This window comes from Oreochromis aureus, linkage group 17, assembly GCF_013358895.1.
Source record: "Oreochromis aureus strain Israel breed Guangdong linkage group 17, ZZ_aureus, whole genome shotgun sequence".
NCBI lineage: Eukaryota > Metazoa > Chordata > Actinopteri > Cichliformes > Cichlidae > Oreochromis > Oreochromis aureus.
Genome location: NC_052958.1, coordinates 26,193,768 through 26,212,901, shown reverse-complemented (window position 1 = coordinate 26,212,901; position 19,134 = coordinate 26,193,768). Strand labels below are relative to the sequence as shown.

At 39.5% G+C, this 19,134-nt stretch overlaps 1 protein-coding gene across 1 annotated transcript in view; it reads right to left on the bottom strand.

The window, feature by feature from the left end:
* LOC116332045 (1-phosphatidylinositol 4,5-bisphosphate phosphodiesterase gamma-1-like) overlaps nucleotides 1-19,134 on the bottom strand; it is a 41,804-nt gene that overhangs the window by 18,308 nt on the left and 4,362 nt on the right. Inside the window, exons 2-10 of the mRNA XM_031754902.2 lie at nucleotides 10,274-10,423; nucleotides 9,431-9,524; nucleotides 4,864-4,911; nucleotides 3,939-4,023; nucleotides 3,710-3,790; nucleotides 1,503-1,537; nucleotides 1,053-1,125; nucleotides 868-963; nucleotides 464-582 (exon numbers count right to left, since the gene is read on the bottom strand). Coding sequence (XP_031610762.1) covers nucleotides 464-582; nucleotides 868-963; nucleotides 1,053-1,125; nucleotides 1,503-1,537; nucleotides 3,710-3,790; nucleotides 3,939-4,023; nucleotides 4,864-4,911; nucleotides 9,431-9,524; nucleotides 10,274-10,423 — 781 coding nt within the window. The remainder of the gene's footprint in view (nucleotides 1-463; nucleotides 583-867; nucleotides 964-1,052; nucleotides 1,126-1,502; nucleotides 1,538-3,709; nucleotides 3,791-3,938; nucleotides 4,024-4,863; nucleotides 4,912-9,430; nucleotides 9,525-10,273; nucleotides 10,424-19,134) is intronic.

Below are 19,134 nucleotides of genomic sequence, written 5' to 3'. Positions count from 1 at the left end.
GCAACTAGGAAGCCAAAAAAAACCCCAAACAAAACAGATTCCAGTTTTTAAATCTCCACAGAAATATCGAATCGAGTTGTTTTCAGCAGTTACCAGCAAATGTGAGGATTTTAAATATCTCTGTACGTCCTGTAGGATTTTGTTTGATGATTTTCAATTTCTTTACCTCAACATTTTTGATTATTAGATGTCAAAGAACAGCAATATCCCTTTCACTTCTGCATTGGAACATTCAAAAAATGTATAAAAATCCTAAAAATATTAGCAAGCAGAATAAAATTACTATCTGCAAACTCAGTCTCTAATGACGTGCCCTCTATAATAATAAAGTTGGTAGTTTATCACTGAACTTTTTAAAGTGTCATCTGTGTTTAGATTAAAACACGTTCTTATTTGTGATTTCCCTGAAAAAACTTTGAATTATGAATATTTGTGCACTTGAAAGATTTCCCGTGAGACCTACGTGTTGTGCGAAGATGAGATCCAGTACTGAGACAATGGCCTTTTCATGTCATCAGGAACTACGGGTGAAAGACGAGGGTCACACACAGAATTCTCTTTAGAGTACAGGAAGGTCAGGAACTAAAAAAAAACAAAAACAAAAAACAGCAAAAAGATCTAATTGTCAGGAAAACAATGTGATTTGACTGTATGCTCAAGTTTATTGAGAACATCCATCAGGCCAATGGCATTTCATCTCAGGTTAGGGTTTCACTTCAGTAATGTAGCATTTTCCTTTGGTCATTTGGAACACCAGCATTGACTTTTCACGTATGATTCTATAACAAAAGCAGCCGTACAACAAGGTTGTCAATGACCTGGTGGATTGTTGAGAGGTTAACTTTTTGTGCTTTTTTAGTGTGTCACCTCATCCAGTTGTAGCATCGGCTCAGGCTGTGGTGCCCCCCTCATGTAGCCCATAAGAAACTCCCTGACACGACCCAGATCTGACGCCCAGGACTCCTGAGACGAGCCGGATAAAGAAAAGTAAGTGCAAAGCAGTTTTGGGAAGCTTTTTCTGTGTGCTGATGGGCATTAAATTTTTACTGTACCTTCTGGTCCATCTGTAAAAACTTTTGAAAGTCATAGAGGGAGATTTGACAAAGCTCTGGTCTGTCAACATTTCTGAAAAGACAGTGATTTACAAGATATTAGATGGCAGACGTATGAAAGTACTATTGAATGAGAAAGCAGGCATGATACACCAAGAATTTCAGTGACAGATAATTTCATTGTGATACATTTCTTTTTTTTTTTTTTTTACGTTTGCCAAATCTAGTTAAACCACCGCCCCATCACATACATAACTTTAAGAAAACATTTCACTTTTTTGGACATCCAAAACAATTATTAAATTCCATTAATGTGACAAATCATATAAAAAAGCTATTTGAAATGCAAGACTTTCCTGATAAACTGAGAAAACTGGAGGAGGAGTAGGATAGCAGGGGATGTGAGGATGAAGGACTAGACACTGAGGATGAAGAGGTGGAGGGACTCACCGCAGAGGGAAGGAGAGCTCCAGCTGCTCAATAATCTGAAGAACAAAAGGGAAGGAACCAGGTGATGGACAGGTGGGAGGGAGCAGTAAAGGACAAAGTGAGCAAAGCGTGCATGAGAGCAGAAGAGGAAGTATCAGTACTGGTGTGTTTACTCAGCAGAATTCTGAGCTACTGAAACTTTTTGCTAAGTGATATTTAAGTGCAATAATCAACAGATAAATATAATACTGTATAAACATATAAAATATTGCTGTTGTTTCTTCCTTGAGCTACACCCTCAGGGGTTGCCACAGTGGATCAGCTCACCCTATACTTTGCAAACTCTTCTGTCACACAAATCCTCTGCATGTCCTCCTTCACTACATTCATGAATCTTCTCTTCTTCTTGCCTTCCTGCCTGGAAGCTCAATGGTTAACATCTTTTGACCAATATATCCCCATCGCTTCTCTGCCCATGTCCCAATCATAGGGTTGCCAACTTTTTAACTATCAAATAGGGACACTGGTGCGCCAGAAGCACAATGCACAGTCAGCTGGGCAAAGTCTAATATGTACTTTATGTCCATATTCTTATAATAAAAATGCAGTAAAATGTTGGTAATCCGTTTCAATGCCTTTTATAAAACAATAAAGAAAAATAAAGTAAATCATAACAGAAGTCACATGGTCATTTTCTTTGAAAAATAAGCAAAAAAGAAAAAAAATATTCAAATAAAATACTGTAAATACAGGCTTCAATTACCCAGTTTATTATGCTACGGCACCTTATTTTTACGAATCACGTGTTACTCCTCACATGTGGTGTGCCTGATAGGTAATCAATGTGGGTTGTGACTGGACACAAGCATCCGGGGACATTAATAAGGAACAAACTCATTTTGCTTATTATATGGCATGTCCAGGCTAAAACGGGACAGTTGGCAACCCTACCTAACACTCTCATCCTTACCTCTTTAATTTTGTCTACAAATGTTTTGAAAACAATTATGTTACATTGTTGTTGTATTAGCCAGAGCTTTAGAGAACTGAAGAATGTAAAACAACTAAAATCGTGCTGCATGATATGGTAATAAATAAGTTGCCTAACATGGGTCTAAAGAAACGCTTTCCTGAATAAAATGGCCTGAACAGGATTCCTCTGTTTGGTTTTAGGTATCAAAACCAATGTGTGCTCGTTGCATGCTAACACAGACACTTTGCTAGCTCCTTAACATAACATAGAAGTCTGGGAAAAAACAACTTTATGTGTTGACCATAGTAAATTGTGAGCTCAGTTACTCATTTTGGGATATACTAAATAAAAAAAGAAGCCTATTTTGTACATCATGGTCATGCTATGTTTCAAAATGGAGGACCCGTGGGAAACAGCAAGCTAACTGCCTAAAGAGTTGTTAGTGGCATCATTTGCCAATGAGTGTGGGTTTCAGATTCAGTCAGACCTGCCTTTCATGTCAAGTTTATTGCAACCAAGATGAAGCCAGCGAAAACGTTCATCTTGAGGATTCAAAAGTTACTTCATAAACTGATGGTTGACATCATGGCAGCTCCATTTCCTTTATACTGTCTATGCTTGCTAAGTCAACAACAAAAAAAAAGGTTCTTGAAAGTTTTTCATCAGTTGCCACTTTGGGTCATGCTGTACAACACCCCGTAGCTATGAAGCACTAACAACATGTAATGACATCCTAAAAAAGGCAACTGAGTCTCAGTAAGCTTATTTCTAATCAAAGTGAAAATTGTTGGTAACAACGTCACAGGACGTAGCATGCTTAGTTTATAGCGCTAGTTGCTGATATTGAACTACAGTTCCTAACGTCAAAATGAATCCTCCAGAGGACATGAGACATTTTAGCTGGTGAACAACCTACTATATCTCATCATATACATTTAATGAAATCCAAACTCCAATAATGAGTTCCATATACACTCAGCATATCTTTAGTTAAGGCTGAGCTCAAGCTCAAGCTCGCTGGCTTATTTCACATTCTGGTGTGGCAAAGTGTACCCCCCACTCCCCCCACCCCCTGAAACCACTCGAACAGTAAAACTTTCCTTGCATAAAATTTAGTATATGGTTTATAATAGTGACTTAAGAAAAAACTTCTTTACTGTCTTTTCCATCCTGATGATAATACTTATTAAGTATAAGATTTTAATACTTCCTCCAGTGCTCTGCAAATGTATGTAGCTTTATATCTGACACTCACACTCCTCTGTGCATCAAACATCAGTGTTCTGTAGAGCTGTGCAAAGTTGGGGTATGACAGGTCGCTCCTGGCCTCCACCTCCTGTGTAAATGGGTTTGGTGTGAGTTACAGTGGCACCAAACAGTGCTGTGGTCAAGTCAGAACATGCAGGAGAGCAAATTCAAAAAGGCAAAGAAGCTGCAGGCAGTCAAACATTAAAATGATCCTCAGACTTATGTTTCACTCTAACCTGTAGCTTGTCTTTGAGAAAGCGCATGTTGGGCACTCGGTAGTTGACCTGAGGCAGCAGAGCTTTCACATCCTTCACTGTAATGCTGGGAAGGGAACAAAAGAAAAGAAAGAAAAACCTTATTCAAGTGCAGTGAATCTAAACTCAGCACATGAAAAAATCATCTAGTTTGTTCAGAGTGAGTCACCTGGTGGCAAATATCATACAGTTACATGAAAAGTTGGGCGCTTTCCAATGTGAAAACATTTATCCTCAATGTTAACTAAACTTAACAATGCCTTAACAGTTTTTAAACTGATGGTCAAAAATAGAAATACATGATTTGATAAAACAGTGTATTAGCAGACTCCGTGAGCTTTTGTGGAGCCGCTGATGTCTTTCACGTTGATTTTTTTTTCATAGACAAATCGCACATGGATAATCACTTAGAGATTAAGAAAAAAACATATGCAACCTCAGAAATCAATAAGAGATTGCAGAAGGAAGCTAGAAAAGCAGGTAGAGTGAAAAAAATCTAGGTCAGTGCTCTTGGGATCTTTTGGGTTCAATGACCGCTATCACTACTGGTCTCAGACCTGCCACCGCCCACCTCTTTCTGTCTAGCTACTGTTACTATTTTCATAGGAGACAGGAAGTTGCCCTCTCCCGGCATCGCATCACATCACTTCCTCCTCCTTATCAGGGGGTGGCAGGCTGTTTGTCCTGGAGCAGCTTCCACCCAAACAGAAGCCTGGATTTAAAGGAGTCTGCGTGATATATGCCTCGGAGCATGGAGGTGTATGGGCAGGTCCCTGGCAGAGTCTCTTTGATGAGATCTGAATATGGTTTCACCGTCATTCCACCTGCTGCGGCACCCACTAATGAGCATCCGTCATAGGCTGCTCTGAAAGTTAGACTGGGTGCTGAAGGCCTCTAAGTCACTCACCTGCCCTCGTGGCTCCTGTCCATGACTTCAAACTGTTTCCTCAGCCACCTACAGAGGGAGAGAGGGTAAATTAATATGAGAGAGAAAGGAACTTTTAAAAGCATTAAAATCTAACATACACAACTTCTGGATACTGTGCTAAAACACTGAAGTTAAAGGAAAGCACTGAATATTTTCAGACTTTGTTTTAACTTTTAACATAGAAGCAGAACAAGTATTCTGACGGACTGTGCTCTGAAAAGAAGTCATGCTATTTTAGGTAAAACTAATAAACACTTTCCTGATGATAATGTGCCCAGTGCATCATTTTTGGTCATACTAACTAAAACACTAAGTCCATGTTGTAGATTTTGGTTATTCTTAGTGTGAGGAAGGAACATTATCCATTGTATGCTCATTTCCTAACAACTTGGGATTGCTGCCGATGGCCGCCCCTCCCTGAGCCTGGTTCTGGTGGAGCTTTCTTTCTGTTAAAAGGGAGTTTTTCCTTCCCACTATCGCCAAGTGCTTGCGCCTGATTGTTGATGTTTTCTCTATATTATTATAGGGTCTTTACCTCACATTATAAAGTGCCTTGAGGCAGCTGCTGTTGTGATTTGGTGCTAGATAAATAAAATGGAATAGAAATAGAAATAAATAACAACATACAGTGAAAATTTGCACAATTTCCATGAAAAACATTGCCAGTCATAGTGCCCAGTCATTCCAGTAGGATATTTTTATTGTCTTTTATTAAGAGTATCCTTCTTTTTCTTTCTTTTAAAAAGATCATCATTTATATTTGGAATGAAAAAGTTTCACTTTTAATGCCTTCAATATTAGTGCTACTTACAACATACTGTAACATTACAAAGCCAATCTAATTAGTGTTCCAGTGTTAAAACACATGAAGACACACATTACCAATGTTATACAAAGTTTCCCTTTTTGCTTAACTATTAAACTTTCAAAGACATTGAAGTTGACTTTTGTCATAATGCCTGCGTGTATTTTAAGTATTCAGCCAATGGTTCTTCTCCTTAAACAGTTTACACAACTTCATAAATAGATAAAATTATCCATTTCATTCCCTACGACCATTTCCAAACATAAACTGTGCTCTCTATGTAGACAACAAAACTGTCTTTCTGCCATACAACACCTCTCTGTTCCTCTGCTTTCACCACATAAGCCAAAAAACTGCCTCCGCACATTTGTCTGGAGCAAATATTTTCATCCCAAAACAAATATTTCTCCTCGCCGCTGACTCACAATTCCGTTTCTGTCCAGGTCACCACTCCTTTGATATACCCAGATGTCACTTTATCACAAATATAGACAGTTTTAATGGTTTCCATTACTTCAATTTTGTACTTTTGGCACCAAATGGCCTCCTGTTTTGGTGGTTGTGGGGAGCATTGTCCAATTTAATGTTTCATATTAAAAACCACCCAATTTCCGCATGTATACACAGCGAGGAAAATAAGTATTAAAGAAAGGGAGGTGCAAAAAGGCATGGGACACCAGCTGAAATCTAGCATCTGCCACTTAGTGCAAATTAAAATCAGCTTTTTCAGGCCCAACTGATGACCCATAAAAAGGTGTCTCATTACCAAGGTGTCACAAAAGAAACATCTCATGATGGGTAAAACCAATGAGTTCTCTCAAGACCTTTGCAAAGTTATTGTTGCAAAATATACTGTTAGTATTAGTTATAGAAAAATTTCTGAACTACTCAAGGTTCCAGTGAGCAGTGTTGGATCCATAATCATTTCACCGTAAGCAAACCACGACCAGATGCTTCCCACAAGATTTCAGACAGAGAACTGAAAAGAATTATCAGAAGAGTTTCCCCAGAGCCAAGGACCACTTGTGCAGAGCTAGAAGACTGAATGGAAAATTTACTGAGACATTCTTGTGAAAAACCAGGGTCCATCTATCAGGATGATGAAGATAAAACAGGGATGGAAGTTTCAGCAGGACAATGATCCCAAACTCACAGCCAAGAAGAAAACTCTCAATTTATTTCAGAGAAAGAAAATAAAGCAGCTAGAATGACACAGCCAATCACCTGACCTGAATCCAATTGCAAGTTCACAGAAAAACAGAAGCCTCAGGATCTGAAGACTCTTTGTGTCGACCAAAATCACATACACACATATGTGTGTCTTGTTTTGCCTTCTACACACTGTATTGCCAAAAAGCCCTAAGTTATGCATTGCTTCTCATCCATAATGGAGAGTGGCTGCTGTGCATTTGCACCTCTTTCTTGCTGTCCACTACAACAAGAATTAAAGAAATGATTACCACATGATGTGAATGTATAGGTAACGTGAGATGCAGAGACATTGCAGGTGAGGCACTGAAAAGCTTTTTTTTTTTTTTTTTTAGTTTTAATTTTGGGGAAGAGAGCGGGAGGGGGGTGTATGATTTTCCTGTTCATTTTGTTTAGTTTTTGTTTAACAGTTTCCTGTTTTTTTCCCAAAGAAAATTAGAATTTCCTGTTGTTACTGCACTGATTATCTTCACCCCTATTTAAGTGAAATTCAACATAGATCTTTTTTTCATTTTTAATAATCGATACAAGATGTGGGGTATGGGGCTTGGCCCATTGGGCTGTTGAAATGGGGCATTAGAGAAAAAGTTTAAGAGTTCATGTTTAGGTTTTGACTAAAGAAAAGCTACTTGTTAACCTGTAGCATCTGCTGAACCCAGCTGGCCAATCTACTTTACTGCATTTAAAAGCATGTTTACAGCCTTCTTTAGAAAACTTCCCTCTTCATAATAACTCTGAGTGGGGTTAACTTCTTTTTAACTAATCAATCTGATTAAATGAGTTATAGATAATCAACCAGCCAAACTCCTTTTCCAGGGAAGGAAAGAGAGCATACTTGCTCCTTTATTGACTTCGTACACATCCATTACGTCGAACTGACATCAACTGGAGTGAAATCAGAAAGCCAAAAAATTTTTTAATAGGTTGTCATATAAATACTACTAACACAAGAGACTACAAGTTAAGTTTCCTACACATATAATCTTATATTAACACAATAAAAAATGAGCAGGTTAGAATATACCTATATTACTGGTTTGTCACAAAACACTACACTGTAAAAAAAAATTGTAATATAAAAGTATTGTACTGTGTATTTTACAGTTTTGTACTGTTTTTCTAGAATATCATTAAATTTACATAAATAGACTGTGATTTCACATTTCAAATGTAAAATAACATAAAATCACTGTAAATGTAATAAAACATAATTTTCTTGTTTTTTAAATGTATCTGTCTGTACATATGCATATTTAGATTGTTAAAATACATTCACAAATGTATCATAATTTCATAAATATTTGTCCGTTATTTGAAAGATTGAACTGTTAAATTCAAATGTAATACTATGGAAAAATATATAAAATGATTCTTATAAACTTTTTTTACATCAAATATTCAGGGCGATCGTGGCTCAAAGAGTTGGGAGTTCATCTTGTAATCAGACGGTTGCCGGTTCGAGCCCTGGCTCGGACACTGTCGGTCGTTGTGTCCTTGGGCAAGACACTTCACCTACCGCCTACTGGTGATGGCCAGAGGGGCCGATGGTGCGATATGGCAGCCTTGCTTCCGTCAGTCTGCCCCAGGGCAGCTGTGGCTACAACTGTAGCTTGCCTCCACCAGTGAGTGAATGAATAGTGGAATTGTAAAGCACTTTGGGTGCCTTGAAAAGCGCTATATAAATGCAATCCATTATTATTATTAAATATAATCAGGACACTCGACATATTTCTATGTAAAGCAAAGCTGCAGAGTGTCTATATCACCATCCTGCAGCAACTAGATCACTATTTGCGGAGGAATTTCTAACTTTCAGTTTCAAATCTATGAGGTTATAGCTAAACCCTGGATGTAAGTAGTTAATGTGAATTTATGAGAACAACACCCCCAAGGCTTGAGACGGAGCAATACTGAAAGAGCTTATGGGAGAATGACGCAACCCATAATGGCAATGCTCAGGGGCTAGTGGATCTGAGGGCAGACCACAGCAACCTCCCTAAACAGGGTCCAGTAACCATCACAGTGGCAGATATCCAAGAAAGGGTCTTCAGTATGAAGAATTGGACAGCACCAGTCCCCGACATGGTTCACACCTACTGGCTGAAGAAGCTGACTGCACTCCACAAGTTTCTGGCAGTACAAATGAACCAGCTGCTAGTCGACGAGAGACACCCGGAATGGCTAACCAAAGGCCGGACAGTCCTGATCCTCAAGATCCCCCAGACCGGACCGGTCCCTTCCGGGGATCTGCTCTTATTATTACTCATAATGCAGATTTTCATCCAGAGTTTCTTCTGATGTTAGCCACAGGTTTCTTGTGATACTTGTCATTCTGGTACAAAGCTACACTGATGTGATCAGACGACCAACTGTAATAAATCTGAGAGGCTCTTTGTTGTTCCTCAACATTCCCAGCACAAACTGTCCTTTAAGATGATGGACAGGAATGATTTGGGTGTTGATATAGGAGCGTATCCATTTGTGTATATGAACCCTCAGGTTTACAGCTCTCTCAAACACAAACACACAAACCTGTCAATCTGTTGTGGTGCCGGTGCCCTCTGCGTGTCCATCATTAGCCAGTTGAGTCCAGTGATCCACATGTTGACTTCCTCCTCACTGAAGGCTACAAACACAAAGTCACAGAGCAAGCAAAAAAGTAGTCGTTTTATTGTTGTCTTGAATTCCCCCCAGAAATAAAAGACCATACCCAACAGTAAAAAGGATCCTCTTAACAAATATAATCTGTGTATCAAAAACTATTAAAAACACTCACACATACACACAAATATGAGATCATTTTCGCCCAAAATTGTTCTTTTAAAGATTTACATCTTCATCTGGAAACCAGTAGTTTTAAACCCACGTAGGTTCCAGGTTTACTTATTATAACTGAGGTCTATATGATTCATTGTAAAGTTACAGTACAATATAAAACATGGTTGTTCTATTTTTGTTGATCTGAAAATCAAATTTTAAGATGTGATTTTAAGTTGATTACGTAACTAAGCTTTGCTTATATGGTTTCTGGGTAAACAATGATACTGTAGGCTATGACAGTGAACACCAGGGGCCCACCAACATATGTTTGCACTAGAGCCTTAACATCATGATAGAGAAACCAAGCACATTGTTAGATTGTGTCAAAATGTGGCATTTTGACAGTAATTAAATAAGCAGCAGTGCTAAACGGATTGTTTAAGATAATTAAAGTTGAGAAAATGAGTAACAGAAAATATGTTATGTGATGTGATGTGAATTCTAGTTGAGCAGCAGACATGACTGTGAGAAAAAACAAACAGTAGCTGTGAAAACACTTTGGGAATCATCAGTACACATACACAGACAGTAGCTTATATACACACACACACTGACCAGCTACACTGAGGGTCCGGAGGCGAAACTCCAGGCCGTACAGCACTATAAAGCAGTGGGTGGAGTCCAGCTTACGAGCCTCCTCTGGGTAGCGCTCAAAATCACGGGAGCCCTTCCCCAACCGCAGCTCCCGGATCTCCCGTATGTCGACTGTAGGCGGGAGAGAGAGAGGAAGGAAGGATTGTGTTGCATGAATGCAAATATGAACAACCATAAATCACACTGTGGCACGTTGTTCATTTCCCTGCCAAACACACAGAAATCTGCTGCTGAAGAGCTGAACAAATGCTCAGTGTTTGTGTGTGAGAGCCCAAAAACACACACTAACATTTCTGCTGTCTGCAGAATGTCTGCAAACACACCGATGTTTACGCTTTCCTTCCACCTTATTAGGGGAAAAGATTCTCTAATGTATTTTTATTTTTAGACTCTACTTTAGTAGTTCTGCATTATTAACAGTGTGAGATTATACTTTCAGTCTCTCTTCTGATTGGCTTCTCCTTTGAAACAGAAGTTTTGAATAACAGGTGGGTGGGGCTTCTGTACTCAGAGCCAGAGCTGTGTGCCTGAGATGACCATATTAGGTCTATCTGTTCTCAATGACATCACAGAGCAAAGAGAAGAAAGAAAAATGTCTCAAAATGCGAGTTTAGAGCTAAATGTTTGGATCACGGGGATTACTTAGAAATATTCTGAACTCATTGAAACAGAAAAATAAAATAGGCCCATTTTTATAATCATGGCTTTAAGCCACTAAATTTACTTAATTTATTTTATTAACTAAATTAAAATGTACTGAGGATGCTCAACGATATTTCAAGAATCCAGGGTGTACTCTGTTTCTCGCCCTATGACAGCTGGGATAGGTCTCAGTCTTAAGCATCTGGACAAAAAAGATTCTGCCTGCTATAAAACCAATTTGTACCTGTAGTCTCTGTGCAAGTAGCCAGATGGTGACCACGAAAACAACATAAATAGAGATAAACTTTGGTTAGAATTACAAAACCAAACATGAGAAAACTTTACTTTCATTCTGATGGTTGGAACTTCTTCTGGGATTCTGAAGCAAACATGCCAATTCAACGTCAGGGTAAGCACACAGTCCTATTCTGTAACTATTACACCAGTAGGGCATATTGTAGGCACTGCAGTCTTCTTTCATAACATAAAGTTAGTATAAATAAGTCCTTTTTATTTCTCCAATTATAGCACATGTCAAGCAGTTTTGTGTATATGATGAAGATTTACATTCAATCTAACCGTTGGCTTATTTCCTGTATCATATAAAGGCTTTCATAGATGTAATACGCACTTGTGGCTCAGTCAGTGAAAGCTCCACTGGTAGGCTTATGGAGTCGGGTGACAGACCGCCGAATATGATGTAAACTCCGGCCTCTGCTTTGACACTGGCAGCAGTTGACACACCCACAAAGAAAACCCCAGCTTACTGACATAGCAGATGTCTTGTGCAAACACACATAAACATAGTCTCAAAAATGCTCTGCCATTCACAGACCACAGAGAGACCCACTGTAGCACACACACACTTGAACTGAATGTGACTTTTATAAGCCTGGATGTGATTTTTCCACCACAGAGGAGCTTCTTCCGAATAAAAACAGGAATCAAGCAGAAGCCCAACAGCTTTTTTCCCATTTGGCATCAAAAGAAATCCCACCAGGAAAAAGTTATCTGTCCAAAATGTCCACTGCATGGGATACACAACAGGGAACACACAGCAGGGGAAAGAACAGTGTTCCGGGTCTTTATCAAGCCAAGGCCATCCTCAGCAGGTTGTAAATAATCTGGAATCAAACAGAAATCTGGTTCCTATCTGAGCCTCCTGCATGTGGAGATGACACGGAGCACGTTTGGCATGAGATTAAGAGAAAGCCACTTTCCTCAGATGGAAATGTGGCCGTACTTCATTGAGATGGGGTCCAGCACTGGAAGCAGCAATTTCTTAACCAGAGAAGACCTGCTTGGTTTCAGTACATGGAAATAATAACTTTGATGTAAAAAAACACCATTATAAACATAAATGATTCATACATCCTTTTGACTGTCTCAAAGTGAAAATCATGGTGAAACTTAAAAACAAGATCCAGATTGTTTGAACTTGGAAATACTAACCTGGTGCTGCACTTAAACTAAACCAAGAGCAAACACAGCTAATGTTTGCTTGGTAACTCTTAATAGTGGTCTTCATGATCATGTACAGTCATGTGAAAAAGAAAGCCTTCACACAAATGAGGACCAAGAAAAACCTCTAAAAAGCACATAGAAGCAGAGCTTAAGGTTTCAAAGGTACACCTGAATGAACCACAAGACTTCTGACAAGAAAAGAGACAAATGTGGAAATGTTTGGCCATAATGCATAATGCACATAATGCACAAAGCATACAAGCACAAACACCGCATACCAACTATCAAGTGATCCCAAACACAGCAGCAAGTCTGCAACAGATTGGCTGAAAAAGAAAAGACCCAGTCAGAGCCCAACGCCAAAACCTTTTACTTTTTTTAAGTCTAATTTTATTTTTGTTTGTCTCATGCATCATAAAACTTTGCCTTTTTAGACCATGGCCTTTTTTATATCCCTCAAACTAGACATGTAAAAAACAAAAATGCCTCACTATATGCATCAGTCATGAAGCTATACAAAGTGCTTCACAGTCTAAGCTGAGTCACTTTCTTCCCAAACTAATTTTAGAAATACCTCAAAAACCTCCTATTTGTTTTCCTCTGCTCGCTCTCGTTATTATTTCCTGCCATTTAGTTTGGATGCCGGACAATAAGGCAAACAGGCGCTCAGCTCACCAAACGTCACACTTCGCTCACCATGACTATGGTGGCACACACCCAGCCTTTCCCACTCCGCAGTATGCAGAGACTGATAGATATCACACATATTACAGTCTTTAATCCGGGCCTGAGCTGTAAACATAGCTGTGATAAAGACACACAAGCTCTGCAATCCAATGTAAAGTTTAAAGAATAAGTAGGGAGACATGAGGGGAAGTATCCAAAGGGCCAATTGCACATTTAGTATGTAGGAGTGTGAGGTAATGTCAAAGCCTCACAGAAAGAAAATACAAGGTAAACCTTCATTATAAGAAGAGATATAATCACTTGTTTTATCATGAGAGCAGCTTAAAAAGTTTTCTGGTTTGCTGTCAGTACTCAGTGCTAGACGAGCGCTGGCTGAACAAACTCTCCTAAAAGCCACTTCGTGCATAGCTGTCTAAAACCACACACCACTGATAGCTGCGGTGGACTTCCAGTGAAACAAATTTCTCCTGGTACAGCTAGTGACATCATTTCCTGCCAGTTGGAACAAATAGTTTACAGCAAGTCAAAGAATTTGAACTGAAGGGAGGAAGGTGTTCAGGTTAGACAAGCACTAAATGAACAGTTAGAAGGACTCCTCATTGAAAGCTTGATATGACATAACCGTAACATGGACTAATAGTATTACTGTTGCACAAAACTTCTAAGCTTTCATTATCGATGAACTCAGCTGGCATCCAAACAAAGATGTACAGCCCAGCTAGACAAGGCAAAATGAAGTTAAATTTAATGGAGATTACAAATTTGGAATTTAAATATTTAAAAAATAATTGAAAATCCCACTTTAATACATATTATGACTTATGGAAGCTGTCATTACAGTGCATGAGCAATGCACTCTGGGTCGATGATGTGATCTCTTGCACTTGCTGTAGTTATACAAAGCATCAAAAAGGCCACGCTGCCCCACTTTTGGCTCTGATCTCCATTTTTTACTGTAATTCACAGATGTTTACTGTTAATAAGAGGAGGAGAAATGAGTGGGAAAGGCTGTGGATGAAGACAACTTCTAAAAGTTATAGCAGTGTTCTCTACAATTAATCGCTAAAGTTGTATGCTGTGCCAACAATTCTCTTCAAAAAGGAGTCTAATGAACCTTGGGCAGTGAGTGAAAATTGTTTTAAGAAATGTGAAAGACAGATATTAGATGCCCTCTTGCTTGGCCATAAACCAATCTCACCAAAAGAGAAAGTCACAACCCAAATCATGGCAGAATCTAATAATCAGCCAGTTAAACTCAGCAGTCTTTAAGTGTCCAGTGTTCCCAACTCCCAGACCAACACAGCTGCAGAACTGGATTCAGGCACTTCAAATTCATATAACTGGTCATCACAGCCTGACTGATATAGTGCCCTCTGATGGACAAACTATGCAACACAACTAAAGGATATTTCTCTTCTCTCTTCTTTACTTTTTAGTTTTCATTTAGATATAAATGTAGATACTGAAAGACTGGCAAACTGCGTACAATAGACAATAATTTAGGCCCATGTATAAAGAGGTAGGGATCTACTGGTAATTATGTAGCATCCTCAGAAAGAGACATGCGTGGTAGCCATGCGGGTAGCCATGCGTGGTAGCCATGCAGGGAGCGATGGAGAGTCTGAAACCAACCAACACTGTGCTCCAGGACTGGTGAGGTGAAACACCTTTGGTGATCTGTACACAAAAGCACCTACCATGGGCAGGTTCACTTGTCAAAACCTTTTACACCTTTTACTTCGTTTAGACCGATCTTGTCAACCAAATAATGTAGCTGAACTAAATTTTGAGTTGGCTTTGAAGGAGGGGAGAAAGTGGATTGCTGTAAGGGAAAATGTGCATGCTAGAGGAGAGAAAATGAGAGCTTGATAGTAAAAATGAATACAAAAATGCAATTTATCCTTTTTTTAGTGCTGTCAGCATTAATCTCGTTAAAATGACATTAACGCCATAACCGCATTAACGCTGCAAATCTCCGTTAGCGAGTTAGTGCGGATTGTCCCATGGGTGGGACTGCACGATGTCAATGCATTAGCGTGGTTAGCTTGTAAACGCGTTAGCGCCATGCAGCGATCTGTGCTAACTTGCTAACGGAGATTTGTCGCGTTAATGCGGTTATGGCGTTAACGTCATTTTAGCTGGATTAATGCTGATAGTACTACTTTTTTTTTCATAAATACTAAAAGCCAAAATCATACCTAAAATTAAAATTCGATTAACTGCTAAGAACTGAATAATGCCTGGCTCTATCCTCGTTTTTCACTCTAATGGAGACAATAATTTAGAAGGAAAACATTTACTGAGATCACAGATCAAATAAGAAAGGGGACATTTTTCCACATACTTATTTACAACCTTCTTTTAGTGACCAGAGGAGTTGCCCCCTGCTGGCCATTATAAAGAATGCAGACTTCATTTTTCAGATTCTGAAGCTACTTTTCTGTACTCTGTATGGTCCCAGCTTAATGGAGCTAAAGAAAAAATTTAAAGATGGGAGGACAATCGACACCTCTGAGAGCAATCTTATATTTTTCAGCATAGTGATCTTACATATGCACATTTCAGATAAACTGAGCTCTGGCTAACCTTAATCAAGAACAATACGGTTCCTTGTTGATTCAAATCACCCTGAGTATCTCAAACATCCAACTCCTCATTTGTGGACCATGTCTCTGCTTCCTGTAGATGACGCCAGGCCTTTTGTTTTCGGCCCTTCAATCTGAGGCAGGAAGTGAGACACTCCTTGATAACCCCACACTTCCTATGCCTCAAGATTTAATACCTCCACTGTTTGCCAAAGTGCTCATCTCAGACAAAAAACATTGAATCCAAGCATGCACGTGTGTACATAGCTGAGCAAACAGTAGGAAAAAAGCAACGAAAACAAAGGAAAGAAAAGCAGGAGAGAAGGGGAAGGTGAGAGGAGACGAAAGAAAAGATGTCAGTTCCGTAAGCATGATGGTCTAAGCGTGAGATAAATGAGCTTGTAACTGCAAAAAGAAAGTGAAAGAAAGCAGAGCGAGAAAATAATGTGGGAGGTCAGAGAAAATCTGGAAATGAGAAGGGTGTTTAGGTGAATGTGTGGGGGCAGGAAAATGAGAACGGACAGCTGGGGGAAGAAAATGGAGAGGCGAGAGGAGGAGGGATAAACATGGATAGCTGAGAGTAAGAGCCGTGGGAGCTAAGGTCAAAGAGACCTGCTGAATTCCTAGAATCTACTGGTTTGTCCAGTGGGAGGTTTTTTGTGTTTTTGTGTAAAAGTGGTGTTTTCATTGTTGTGGGAATGTGTAGACTTAGTGTGATTGGACAGTGTAGGCGTTCTCTGTGATTTTGTACATGCTCACACTTGAATGTTTTTCCCTTCATTAGCCAAGGTGCTGTTTTTTGCAAGGTTTACAATTAAGGTTAAATCAGCCTCTGAGCATTCAGAGAAAGATTGGGGGAGGAGAGTGGAGGAGCGACTGCAGATAACTAAACAGTATTAATAAAGTCTTCATTCTTCACCTACTGGACATCATCTGCAGAGCAAGTGGCAGCATCTGATTGTGAAAAATGAAATGCAGAGAAGTCCAGGAACCATCTTTTACTTACAGTCTGTGGTTACAATAATTTCATTCTGCTGGTCACACAACAGACAATGATCGAAACCCTCACGAAGCAAATAACAGAATATATCTTATTATTTAGCCATTCTTAAGCCAAATTACACAATAACTTTAATAAACATCAGTGGCAACAGATCCTGTAGTGAATCCTAATTTCAAATGTATGTCATGCTTTAGGGCTGCTTTTCATGGAAAATGTCTGATTGGCAGCAGCCCCATTTTCCAGCATGACAATGATCCCAAACACATGCAGTAAAAGCATACCTATATACAAAAACACAATGGAACATTATTGGTCATGGACTGGCCTCCCCAGAGTCCAGACCTGAACTTTATTGAAGTGCTGTGGGATCATCTTGACAAAGAACAGCAGAAACGGCAGCCACCATCCAAAGAAGAGCTTAAGAAGCCTGCAGAGCTACTCATGAAGAACACTTATAGAAATTACAAGAAAGCTTGCCATAGAGAGATCAGGCTGTCCTGAACCATTCTCTTGTTCCCTTGTAGATTATATATCCATTTATGTTTGGATAGCTTTCAATAAATCGCTGCATCAATTTCCAATTTTTCACAGAAATTCGTTTGTCCAAGACGTACAGAATACTGTATATATATTTGTATATATGATCTACTTGGTTTGGTTTAAAAAAATCATGGCTTGGATCAAAATACAACACCTGACACCTATTTTAAACCTCAGTTTTCTTGGTTGTCAGGGTGCTGCATTGCCTCTGAAGAGTTGCTGGAGTTAAAATAACACATGGCAGACAGAAGGAAACTCTATCATGCCAGTTGTGAATACCATAAGTTTTCTCAGTGCTAACAGAATCTGTAACAAATCCACCCCCGGGCTACAAAATCCAGGACGCAGACAATAGCGTCCACACCCCAGACAGGACGAATCAACAGCCCAACGACAGCCGCCTGCTTTAAGTTTACCACTGCCACTTGACTCCACTCCAATAGGCTGCCTCAGTCATCTAAGCCCACAACTCGCCAGTCAGTCAGTCAGGAGGTTGGGCAGCCGGCAGAAAAGCTAAAGCTGGCCAAAGATGCAGCAGCATGTGTGCTGAGAGTGACAGGCAGGCTGACTTGGAGGAAACAGAGGTCACAGGGTCGTGATCTGTCTGTCCTCTGAGGGCCCTGTCACAGTGACGGGATGGGAGACATTCCGACACTGTGGGGAACAGCCTGCCACAGCAAAATGTCACTTTACAGCAACACTTAGAACGAAATCCCCTGAAACATGGTTTTTCAAAGGATCAGTTAACTATATATTGTTTTTCCTCCAAGCTTAAGCAGCATCCAGCTTTCAGAGCTTTTTGCATCACCAGCAAAACAATGCCTTTTTCCTGAGCTTTCAACCACATCAGAAGGTCTGGTTTTCATCCAGTGACTACAGAGGGAATCTCATAGCTCAAAACCCCCAAAAAAGGTCAGCTACTGAGCCATGAGTTACATGAGAAATCAAACTTTAAAGCTCTAAAACACTCTTAAAATAGTTAAATACAAAGCCTTTATAAGGAATCTGAATTAGAGTGTAAAACTGGACAAATTTAGTTTTGAATCAGAAGAAATTTGATTAAACAGATTGTCTAAACCTTCAAAGCCAGTTTTTCCTACATTTACTTTGAAGTTGGTTTTATTTTAGGCAGTCAAAGTTTCTTTGCCCACAAGCGCACTGTGGATAAAGAAAGTGCTGTACACACAAACACACGCTGTGGGTAAATATTTGTGCCATTTGGTTTGTAAAACCTCACTTTCTTTATCCATAGTGTACTTATGGACAAAGAAACTGAGACTGGCTAACATAAAAGCAACAAAACGTGTAATTTTTGTAAATTTGCACTGTCTCAGTATAAGGCCCTCACTAGGCACTTGACTGTACTGTTATCCTTTATCCTGCTGCCATAACAGATAAAAATTACAAATATGCCAATAAACTGTAACTTAAAGGGTCACAGCTGGTATACTGTATTTTAAAAAATGGAAGGATGGATGGATTTAAAAGATGTAACCCTTTAAAGGTGGTGTTTTCAAGGAGTGGATTTCACACTGTTTAGGACATTAAAGCAGAGAGTGGTTTAGGACAGGTCTCTATTGACAATGGCCCCTGCAAAAATGCTCAGCTTGAGGCTTTAAAAAACTTTGCAGCCCAGTGACCAACATGAAGGTGTCCATATCCATCTTTTACATACAGTCTATAGTTGGTAATCGCTTCTTAAAAGCGTGAACACAGAGCCGAGGAAGCAGACTGTGGTGTTCTGTTTCTCTGCTTGTCAGCACGTTTCTCTCTGACACCTAATCGTTGGCTGATACTTCAACATCTTCTGATACAGAATCTGTGCATGTGATTCGTGGAAAACAGTGCTGTCATATACTGCATGAATGTGTTATTCTCAATAGCTAAAAGAGTTCTAAGCA